This window comes from Brachyhypopomus gauderio, unplaced genomic scaffold (genome assembly GCF_052324685.1).
Source record: "Brachyhypopomus gauderio isolate BG-103 unplaced genomic scaffold, BGAUD_0.2 sc52, whole genome shotgun sequence".
NCBI lineage: Eukaryota > Metazoa > Chordata > Actinopteri > Gymnotiformes > Hypopomidae > Brachyhypopomus > Brachyhypopomus gauderio.
In genome coordinates, this window is record NW_027506877.1 from 1,506,222 (window position 1) to 1,518,223 (window position 12,002).

The 12,002-nt window shown below is 40.7% G+C and overlaps 1 protein-coding gene across 6 annotated transcripts; it reads right to left on the minus strand.

Moving 5' to 3' along the window:
- Positions 1-3,364: 3,364 nt before the first annotated feature.
- LOC143488604 (endonuclease domain-containing 1 protein-like) lies at positions 3,365-7,922 on the minus strand. Of its 6 annotated transcripts, XM_076987417.1 has the most exons (4): positions 7,452-7,922; positions 6,301-6,383; positions 5,702-6,147; positions 3,365-4,771 (listed from the first exon to the last, which is right to left on the minus strand). In XM_076987417.1, the coding sequence occupies exons 3-4, from the start codon at positions 5,993-5,995 to the stop codon at positions 4,160-4,162; spliced, it is 906 nt and encodes a 301-aa protein (XP_076843532.1). In that variant the 5' UTR covers positions 5,996-6,147; positions 6,301-6,383; positions 7,452-7,922; the 3' UTR covers positions 3,365-4,159. The 6 variants fall into 6 exon arrangements, with proteins under 6 accessions (XP_076843532.1, XP_076843535.1, XP_076843534.1 ...); XM_076987420.1 differs by lacking the exon at positions 6,301-6,383 and having other exon boundaries at positions 5,702-5,934; XM_076987419.1 differs by lacking the exon at positions 6,301-6,383 and having other exon boundaries at positions 5,702-5,981.
- Between the last annotated feature and the right edge of the window lie 4,080 nt (positions 7,923-12,002).

A 12,002-nucleotide genomic window follows, 5' to 3' on the forward strand; every position in this document is an offset into this window, starting at 1 on the left:
GTAAATTGTTACCGGGAGGATGTAAAATGGACACAAGATAAGTATTATATCGCGGTGGTTGGTGCCAGAGCGAACTAGTAACTCATTGAATCATAGATGTGGATCAGAGGTAAATAAACTAGATTTTTTTTGTCGGCGTGAGAAATCGGGTGTGTGGCGTGTGAAGACGGTCAAATGCGTGTGTCTCACGCTCAATGCGTGAAAGTTGGCAACCCTGCTCATTACACACATATGTTATAATGTAGTTCTCCTGTAGTTCGTGTTGGTAGGGGTTTACAGCACAAAAAGTCTTCGTGCGACATGCCCTCATACTCATATCGCACGGAAACGAGCAAGTTGGCTAAATCTGCGACATCTATGGATTCATCTAACTGCAGTGAGAAGCATTTACTCATTTTAATTCTCTCGGTCAATGTTTGTCTGACGTTGTTCGCCATTTCATCAATTCTGCGAGTGACTGTGTCGTTTGAAAGATGCACCAGATCGAGCTGTTTAGCGACATTTTCTCCGCAAATAATACGAGTCATCCCTTTTAGTTTCTGAATTTCAGGACTTGTCATAATTCTGTTTTAATTTAAAAAATGTGTTGTGTAAAAAAATAAAAAAATAAAATAAAAAAAAACTCAAAGCATCTTTTATTTTCCGAGCTCATCTGGCGTACCACCGCGGGGTGCTCTGCGTACCACCAGTGGTACGCGTACCACAGTTTGAGAACCACTGCTATAGAGGAACTTCAAGGAAAACTTGGTGCCTTAAAAAACAGGAAAGCTTGCGGAATTGATAATATCAAAAATGAAATGTTAAAACACAGCAGCCCTAAACTACAATTGGCTATTCTAAAACTTTTCAATCTAATACTAACAAGTGGAATTTACCCTGAGGTCTGGAACAGAGGTCTTATTACTCCAATTTATAAACACGGCGACAAATTTGACCCAAATAACTACAGAGGAATTTGTGTTAACATTAATATAGGTAAGGTCTTCTGCAGTATACTAAACACTAGGTTGTTAAATTATCTGACTGAACATAACATTCTATCAAAAAGTCAAATTGGCTTCCTTCCTAATTATAGCACCTCCGATCACATATACACCCTCCACACACTCATTCAAAAACACGTCCACCAGAAAAACAAAGGAAGAATATTTGCCTGCTTTGTTGACTTTAAAAAAAGCATTTGATTCAGTGTGGCATGATGGCCTGTTCCTCCAACTACTTGAATCTGGCATAGGGGGGAAGGTTTATGATTTAATTAAATCTAAATATAATGATAATAAATGTGCAATTAAAATTGACAATAGACGAACTGAATTCTTCAGTCAAGGACGGGGAGTGCACCAAGGCTGTAATTTATCGCCAACACTATTCAATATATATATTAATAAACTGGCTACAACCCTTGAACAGTCACCAAACTTAGGTTTAGAATTGAATGATAAAGAAATAAAATTCCTGTTATACGCAGATTATCTGGTATTGTTAGCTCCTACAGCAAAAGACCTACAGCAACACTTATCCACTCTTGAACATTACTGTCAAAACTGGGCCCTAGACAAAACATCAATAAAACCAAAATTATGATTTTCCAAAAGAAACCGAGATCACAGGAATCTAAATATCACTTCACCCTTGGAGGAGAGACACTACAGCATACGGTGGAGTATAGCTACCTTGGACTGCTGATCAGTGCATCTGGCAGTTTCAGTAGGACTATGAATGCACTGGTAGAAAAAGCAAGAAGAGCATATTATACCATAAAACGACCACTAAACACACAGAACGTTCCAGTTCAGATCTGGACTAAAATATTCCACTCTGTGATTAAACCCATACTATTATACGGGAGTGAAGTCTGGGGACTTGTCATCTATCAAGATCACACTTCATGGGACACAAACCCAATTGAAAAATTCCACCTGGAGTTCTGTAAAGACGTCCTGAGGGTCCATCGAAACACTGCAAACCTGGCGTGCAGAGCAGAGCTGGGCGAGTTTCCTCTCTCTCTTCCAATGTTAAAAAGAGCTTTAAAATTCCACTCCCACCTGTCCCAATCACACCCAGACTCATACCATCACATAGCATACCTTTATACATATACTCACCCAGACACAGACCCCCTCAGACACATTAAAGAAAAACACCACCTTCACACCAACATCCACTACACTCTCTCTCACACACACCTCAAAATGATCAACAAAATACAACAATTAGAATATATCACCTACTGGACTCAGATGATCACCTCAATTAATAAGTTAGAATGTTACAGATCATTAAACAGGGAATATGTACTCGCAAATTACCTCACGAAAATTAAACTCCCAAAACACAGATACACCCTAACAATGTACAGACTGAGTGCCCACAGCCTGGAGATAGAGAGAGGTAGAGAGAGGTAGAGAGAGAGAGAGAGAGAGAGAGAGAGAGGTAGAGAGAGATAGAGAGAGGGCGTCAGAAGAAGCACTGGAAGCCCAGAGAGGAGAGAGTGTGTCAGCACTGCAGCTCAGGACACATTGAAACAGAGCAGCACTTTCTCTCCTCATGCTCCAGGTACACACACCTCAGACTGGAGTTCCTCCACTCAGTAAACTCCACTCTCTCCTCACTGGAGGACACACTGGGGTCACCTGGAGATCTGATGTGTGTGTATTTGGGAGAAACTCCAGAATGTGTTCACCTGTCAGCTAAATATGTACACGACTGTCACACCCTCAGAGAACAAAGCCCACCTACTGTTACCTCTGTAAATATATGATTCACATTACCATATGTAAACATGTTTATTAATTTTTAACTTTATTATATATGTATTGTCTCATTTTGTTTTGATTTGGTTGTATTACTACAAGAATTTTATGTATTTATTATTCTTCTTATTATTATTATTATTATTTTTTTCTTTCTAATATTGCTTTGGCAACAGTTGTTATTTACTATTCATGCCAATAAAGCCATTTGAATTTGAATTTGAATTTGAGAGAGAGAGAGAGAGAGAGAATGCTTGTGTAATGTTTACTGCTGCATCAGCTCATACGAGAATCGCTGCTACTTCCTCGAGTTTTTTACTTTCGTTCTTCAGTTACCGCTCGTTGCTATGCTTTGTTGCTGGAGAATACTGCCTGCAACCGCACGCGCCTCTCTCCACCGTGCTGCCGTTCCAGTGCGCATGTCAGTATACACATGATATGACTGTCAGCGTAACGTTGGGAATTACCTCCAAAAATATTTTTGCAATGTTTCAGCACCACAGAAGGTTGTTGTTACACCAAATGACAGTAAAGCGGTGGAAGCCATTTTTATTTTGTAAGTTATGTAAAACATTGTATAATTTTCCTTTGGAGAGACGATGAGGCTGATTTACAGTTCTGCTCCCAGAATTGAACCAACAGCCTACAAGTTCAGGCCTCTTTAGCAACAGTGGTGGAGCCAAAGGGGGGCAGGGGTGGCCACCATAATGCCACCCCACTGGAAATGGTAATTTTAAAAGAAAATATTTGGTTCCTTTCGTTCATTTGTATATGGACCCCTCTGATAAAGCCTTGCGCCCCCTTTGGTCTAGCTCCACCACCGTTTAGCAATCATCCTACAAACCAGTTCATTTCAAAGCTTGTTACACTAACATCAAGTACACACCGTTATTGAAATGAAGCATCACTGTGATGCTGCCACCTTGTGGAGAATCTCTTTCTTGCTAACTGCGAGTGAATGAGTGAGTTACAATCCAGTTCTTGGATGAGGGAATGAGGTGCTTGACATCTAAAAATGGTATAGCCCATTACTGAGGAGAAAGTGAACTTTGTAAGCATGAATTATGAAGTTTTGTATACCATTGGAAACATTTGAGCTTCATTTCACTGTATCAATGATAAGAATGAAAATGACGTGCAAAGAGAGAGTCAGAGATAAGCCTTTGTTCATAGTTCATATACAACAGCCCTATTATAAGTTTTGGCTTCTAAGACTTCACCTCATTTCAAACACAGATGTTGACACATACACATAATGAGACTTTATATGATTACAATACTGGTTACAACACTTGTTTTGAACAGTACACACACACACACACACACACACACACATTAAACAAGTGTCCGCCTTGCTTGTTCTTGTTTTCATTTAAATTTATATATACACATGGAAAACACTATTTCTATTTCTTCTTTCTTTTCTTCCTTTTAAATGTGTTCTCTGAGATGCAGCCCCTGAGGAATATCTTAACCTTTCTCTCCATTCCTATTTGGTTCTGAAGGAAGTTCTCCAGTGTCTTCAGAGGCACCTCCTCAACACGGTGGCCCACTATCTCATTGGGACCATACGCTCCGTAGGAAGGGAACATGTATCTCACTTCGTAGGGTGAGTTACGATCGTACCGCGGGCAACAGTACGCTGACCACAGGTGCTTAGGGACGGCCATTCTGTCCTGCCCACCCCTTCGGATGGTTACCCCAGAAACGGTCACCCCAGTCACCACGTAAGCTACTCCTTGGCAGAAGTCGTTGAGACGACGTCTCACTCTGTCAATATATGCTGCCCACGAGCCCTCTTTGAAGTCGCCGACCTGAGGCACCACATTGGTGAGCGTGTAGGTAGCAGCTTTGTCTTGGCTGTCCGCCTGGTGCTGGTCTGGGTTCAGTGTGCCGCGTTCGTATGCCACAGCGTCAACGTAGTCCTCTAATAGAGCCTGGCTTTTCTTGAGCGATGGGTCCGTCTTGTCACTAGGGGGCAGCATTTGCATGTTTCCACTCTTCTCCAAAGACACTAGCTTCAGGATGAAAATGAGAAACTAATTATTATAATAAAGAAAGAATGGAAAAAACAACATAAAAATCTGATCATTGTTACTATAAAATAATATAATAAATATTAAGACCTACACTGGCACCTGTGGTAACTTTGCATTTTGTTATTCACATGTTGACTTAACAGAGCTAATTTCCGATTAGAATGGAAATTGTCTTGTTAAGATACTTTGTTAAAGACTAAACACCTTTTGTCTCAGGTAATTGCTATATCAGTACCTACATTTCAGGCAGGACTACTGACCATCAACTGCTCTCAGTGTCCCTTGAACACCTGACCAAACACAGGCCTACACATGTCTGACTTTATACCACTCCATAGGAGCAGAATAACTTATGTGTTCTACATTACAGTCAGTGCTATCCCCAGTCCCATGGTCTATAGCAGGGGTGGCCAACCCGCATGCGGCTCTTTGCCTGGTTTCATGCGGCTCCCCAGCCGGTCCGCGGGCTCACCTGCACAAACGGGGCGACACACCGCTACATGTTCGTGGTGCGCGGTTTGTTTACAAGCCTAGCGAGCCGCTAATACTTTTAAAACCGGAGTAGTGGAAAACACGCATTTGACTGTCTTCACAGCTAATGATTTACACTCCCCCCCCCCCCCCCCCCCCCGGTTAACAATCTACACTCGCCCATGTAAGATGTGGCTCTTTGCCGTAACACAGTAAGATAAGTGGCTCTTGGTCTATGACGGGTTGGCCACCCCTGGTCTATAGGCAATAAAGGGTAACTGATTCATGTAACGTGTGACAGGTTTGTGGTGTGTATGAACAACGTTGGGGCATATGAGATCCGGGGCCCTGGTGTTCTATAACACCCATGTCCCATTGTTATGTTTGTATAATTTACATGTAACAGAATTAAGGATATTAAACAAAAACTCCTCCTACCTGTGGTTCATACATCCAGGGTGTGTCTATCCTCCTCTGCCCGTCTGACTTCTTGAAGGTGTAGGCTGAATACATGGGCAGCCGGCGGCTGCAGTGGTACAGGGTGGCGTAGCGCGGCTCGTCTCCGTACCGTTGGCATATGCGCTTCAGGTCGGTCCCCTGGATGCCAGCGGGTGGGGTTCGCATGTACAGGAACTGGCTGCACTCTTTGAAGCTGTCAGAGACTGTGGCATCTGACACACATAAACCCGCCAACAGGAGAAAGGACAGGAGACAGATCCTTGGAGAAGCCATCACAGAGGGAGAGTATGGTGAATTCTGATATATAGACTGATGATGATGACAGAAGTGATGAAGGAATATAGCTGTGATGAAACCATGACAAAATAGAGGCCGGTTGATCCAGGTGAGTTTCTAGCTCTAGCTGTAGTCTCTCATGTGGTATCCTAAGCAAAGTGAAGGACAGAGAAACATTCTGCATGCAAATGACTTCATGGCAGCATGATCTGACCAATAGGACACTGTCACACCTGTCAGCTCATACAACAATTGGACCATGGTCATGTTTGTCATACAAATGTGTCTACCAATGAACTTACAGAGGACTTAATAATGAGCAGATGACTTGGAAACATTAAACTGTGCAGAGCAGTGCGCCCCATCCTGGCCTTCCTGAAGTGTCCTGCAGAGAGGGAGCATATGCAGTATGTTCTAGTAATGTGTGGTAGTCTTGGTTGGAGCAGCTGCCATACCCAGTAATGTTACCCATCAGAATGCTCTTGTACAGGTCTGGAATGTCCATTAGGACGTGGGAGGAAACCATGAAACTTTGGAGTCTCTGCAGTTGTCTGGTGGGGTGTAGACATAACGTTTTTAAAGATGCAAAGCTCCTCATGGACCTGGATTTCAATACTCACACTCACATACACACACATACACTCTCCGACATTTAACACCATTTCTTCACAAGGGGGCGCTAAAGGTGCTCCAGTAACTATAAGGGCCGTGCAAATGATGTCCATAGTCTGGAAATTCAACCAAATAAAAAAAAAGAAACAAAAGCATTTTACTGTCACTAAAAATGAAAGTAAAGGGGTAAAATGAAACCTTGGTAGGCTGCCACCTGATGTGTTTGAAATTGATGCAGTATTGTCTTTATAACAATTATAACTGAATTAATTATGTTTGCTTAACATTTGCTTGTTGCAATTAGGATGTTTTTACTCCTCTCCTGGTTCAGGAAGAACTTGATTTAACTGCTTGTTCACTGTTGATACCAGTAAGCTCAGATGTTCTCTGTTTATTTAGTGCTACACTTCACTGACTTCACAAATCAAAGAATGAAAGTTCATGAGATTTTGGAAGGTTTCTTGTCATTTTTCTTTTGTTGAATTTTCTGTCATAATTAAAAAGTTTACACTGTCCTGCTCAGTTTCAAGTTTCAAGTCGCCTGTTAATTAGCAAATCTTCTGTAAGCAAATTGGTAGATAAATGTTTCTGAAAAAAATGTATTAATGCTGTGTAAACAAATGCTCACTGTCTAAGAATTGCATTAGTGCAAAGAGGAGTGAGTGAACGCTGGCGCTTGTGGCTGCCGCTGCTCACCGGGGTGTTGAATAATTGTTTTATTTTATCATTGCTGCTGATTGAATCCCAGTCAAAAACATGGCAAACTTTAAAATTATGTTTTGGATTGTACTTTTTACAATGCTGTCCCCCGTTGCCACTACAAATCGACTGAAATACTCACCTGAGGAACTGTATCGACTTCGGGCTAATTATGAACTTCCAACTGAACTCGGATTACATCGTGATGTTCTTCGGCGTTCAAGATATGTTCATCGCGGATCTCGCCGAAATTTCAGTTTTAGTGGTGGAAATCCTGGAACTATTTGTGCACTTTGGTCTTCGCGACAGCGGCATCAGAGGAGCTCTAACCGGTGTGTGGATCATGGTGTGCTAATGCCAATACCTAGAGCACTTGTGAGTGCATACGCGACTTGTTTTAAGTTTGCTCTTTATAACATTCGGTCCATTACCAACAAAGCCCTCTTGATTAATGATTTTATCACGAACAATAACCTGGACTATTTCTGTTTGACGGAAACCTGGCAGCGAGAGAATGATTACTTCCACCTCAACTCAGCAACTCCACCTGGATTTGTTCATATGTGCAAACCTCGCTCTTCTGGTAAAGGCGGCGGTCTTGCGCTGATCTATCGCGAGAGTTTGAAAGTAAGACCAGTCTCTGTACCTAAACAGTCCTCGTTTGAACTTTTGGCTTTTGAACTTTGTGGACCTATACCTACCATTATAGCCGTCCTGTACAGACCTCCGAAATCATCAAGTACTTTTATCAATGAACTTTCAACAGTTTTAACTACACTTAGTGCATTATCTCCTAATGTCATTTTAACTGGAGATTTTAATGTTCATTTCGATGATGCCGATCTTATGCTTACTAAAGATTTTAAAGCAATGTTAGACTGTTTTGGCTTAACACAGTATATCAATTTTTGTACTCACAATAAGGGACATATACTTGACTTGGTCTGTTGTTCTGGCATCATACCATATAATATAACTTCTACTGAATTACCCATTTCGGACCATAAAGTTGTGCTATTTAACATCAACTTAATATCTGGTAAATCAAGGGTGAACCGTACAATATCCTATCGCAACATTCGTCATGTTAATCCTGAAGATCTTTTAAGTTTCATTGGCTCAGAATCCTCTTATCCATCTACTGTCTCACCTACTGATCTAGTGGACTATTATAACAATAGTCTATCCCTTGCATTGGACGCTGTAGCTCCGTTGAAAACGCGGGTTGTTTCATTTACACATAGTGCTCCATGGTACACCTCAGAGCTACATCAGCTAAAAACAAAAGGTCGACAACTAGAGAGACTATACTCTAAGACTGGACTTTTAATTCATAAACAAATGTATTTTGATCATGTACTCCATTATAAGAATGCACTCTTAACAGCAAAAACGAATTATTATGCGAACATTATCAGCATAAATGTAGGGAACACTAAAACTCTTTTCCGCACAGTGAAAAGATTACTCAAACCTTCAGATATAAATATGAGCAGTAATAACTCAACTGAACAATGTTCTGGTTTTTTGAAGTTTTTTAATTCTAAAATTGCTGAAATCCATAAGCAGCTAATTTCTGATAATGGTATGCAGTCTAGTTCACCACTAGTGAGTGTTATGAATCTGTCTCCATCAACTGTTCTGTGTGATTTCTGTCTTCCAACCGAAAGTCACATCTATGAACTTATTTCAAAATCAAATAACTCCACATGCAACCTGGATCCTATTCCCACAACTTTAGTTAAAGCTTGTTTACCTTCTATTGTTTCTCTGATAACCTTAATTATTAATTCTTCCTTGACTGCAGCTATAGTTCCGCCTGCACTGAAAGTTGCTATGATTCGACCAATTTTAAAAAAACCTGGTTTGGAGCCCAATGATTTAAATAATTATCGCCCTATTTCGAACCTACCATTTATTTCTAAAATTCTTGAGAAGGTAGTTGCAGCTCAACTTCAAGCTTACCTTGATGACAATAATCTTTTTGAACAGTTTCAATCTGGTTTTCGTCCTAAACACAGTACAGAGACAGCTATGGTCAAAATCACTAATGACCTTCTCCGTGCTGCTGATTCAGGCTTGGTTTCAATTTTAATTCTTCTCGACCTCAGTTCAGCCTTTGATACAATATCACATCAGCTTCTTTTGGATCGGCTGGCTGGTATTGGCCTCTGTGGCACTGTATATCAATGGTTTGTCTCCTATCTTGCTGATAGAAAACAATTTGTTCAAATTCAGGATTCTCGATCAGAGACTTCCAGAGTTTGTCACGGTGTACCACAGGGTTCAGTATTAGGGCCACTTTTATTTATTATATATCTTCTTCCTCTTGGCAATATTTTTTGATATCATGGGATTCATTTTCACTGTTATGCTGATGATACACAGCTCTATGTGTCCAGCAAATCAGCCTCTGTTCTTACTTTGGATTCACTTACTGCCTGTATCCATGATCTACACTTATGGATGACAAGGAACTACTTAAAATTCAACAACAGTAAGACTGAGGTACTTCTTGTGGGTTCTAAGTCCACTATCTCAAAAGTTTCACCTTGTTCTCTTCTCATTGCTGGAATCACTATACCTGTCTCTACGCAGGTTAAGAGTCTTGGTGTTATTTTAGATAGTACACTCTCTTTCTCTGATCATATCAGCAAGGTCTCTCGGACTGCCTTTTATCATTTGCGAAATATCTCCAGACTACGTCCTATTTTAACACAATACTCAGCAGAGGTTTTAGTTAATGCTCTGGTTACATCGCGCATTGACTACTGTAATTCAATTTTGGTAGGCATTCCTAAAAAGATTATTCACAGACTCCAGCTAGTTCAGTATTCTGCAGCACGAATTATTACACGCTCAAAATCTTTTGATCATGTTACACCTCTGTTGATTCAGCTGCACTGGCTTCCTGTGTTGGAGCGGATTCAGTTTAAAATTTTGCTTTTAACTTTTAAGGCACTACATAACCTCTCTCCTGGCTATTTAGCAGATCTCCTTCAGATATACACCCCATCCCGTTCTCTGCGGTCTTCATCAGCACGCTTATTGGCACTTCCTGTCATTAAGCTTAGCACAGTGGGTTCTAGGGCTTTCTCTCATGCTGCACCTAACCTTTGGAATTCACTACCTTATCATATTCGGATGCTGGATTCAATCGCAGAGTTTAAATCTGCTTTAAAAACTCATATTTTTAAAATTGCTTATTCATTTAATTGACTGTGTTTATTTTATTGTATTTTTTTACAAAGTGGATTGTTTATATATTCTCTGTATGGGTTTACTGTTTATTGTTATTTTAATGTGAGATGTAAGGTGACCTTGAGTGACTTGAAAGGCGCCATTAAATAAAATGTATTATTATTATTATTATTATTATTATTATTATTATGCCATGGTCAAATCATATGAGATGACAGGTGTGACAATGTTCCATTGATGAGCTCGCACTGACATGAAGTCATTTGCATACAGTTTGTTTCTTTGACTTTCACTTTGCTTAACGGCACTAAAGACTACAGCTAGAACTAGACACTATACCTGGATAAACCGGTCTCTTTGTGGCTTTTTCTGCCTAAAGTTTCCTTTATGGTCCCTTAGGCAAGATCCTTAACGCTACTCGCCTATCTAACCAACAAGGACAATTCAAAACGAGAGTCAAGGGGGTCAACTTGGTTTGTGTTAGATGTTGCTAGGAGACCAGGACAATCTGATGAAAAGTGGGCCAATGGAACAAGTACAAGACACTCGAGGATGAGAGTGGAGAACTGAGATCTGTTGAAGTGCTACTGCTGTTACACAAGCAGCCCCAGTGTGAGAGGGCATATGCAGAGGATGTGGGAACTACGGATGTTTGAAACCTCAATCTAGACTAACACCAAAACAAGTAGTAGTTCAGTGTTCCAGCATCCACAAGAGGCATCTGCTATCACTTGAGATCAAACAGTTACTATAACACAAATGCTACGGCAAGGGATAACCAGGACGACAGGTCAGAGGACGGAAATCATCATCATCATCATCATCATCATCATCATGGTCATCCCCAAACCAAGCTCAATACCTCATGATACCTCATGTTACCTACAATAGACCACCATGACCAAGTGAGGAACCTGAAGATGTGCAGGAAGATTTGAATGCAGCGCTATTAATGATCACTACTGTGACCATAACGCAGACCAACCAGCTGAAATACACTTCAGCGACAGTGATGCTGGAGATGATGGGCTTCAAGATGAAGAGCATCAATGAGCTGCGTCCTCCATGGAGATGGACGCTGAAGACAAAGATGTTTTTCCATGATCCATTCAACATGTCCTCTCAGTGGTAGAGCATAGGAACAGACCCATTAAAGCTGGAGACTGAACAATACTGGAAACATATATGAGAGAAAAAGGCATGACAACAACTCTCAGTGATTAATGAACCTGAGAGCAGAACACAGTAACCTCCCTGGACAGGATCAGGGAAGTATGAAGAGCTGGACAGCTCCAGGCCCCGACATGATACACGCCTACTGGCTGAAGAAGATAACTGCACTCCATGGACACCTGTCAGCACAAATGAGGGAATATATATATATATATATATATATATATATATATATATATATATATATATATATATATATATATATATATATATATATATATATATATAAACTGCGTGTCCAGGGTCGGGGGGCTCTCCC

Bases quoted from the DNA above. Each gene is read 5' to 3' on its own strand.
- LOC143488604 (XM_076987418.1), bottom strand. From the start codon at position 5,995: ATGGCTTCTCCAAGGATCTGTCTCCTGTCCTTTCTCCTGTTGGCGGGT. The intron at 4,772-5,701 runs GTAGGAGGAGTT...TTCATCCTGAAG, and splicing joins CCTGGATGTATGAACCACAG to CTAGTGTCTTTGGAGAAGAG.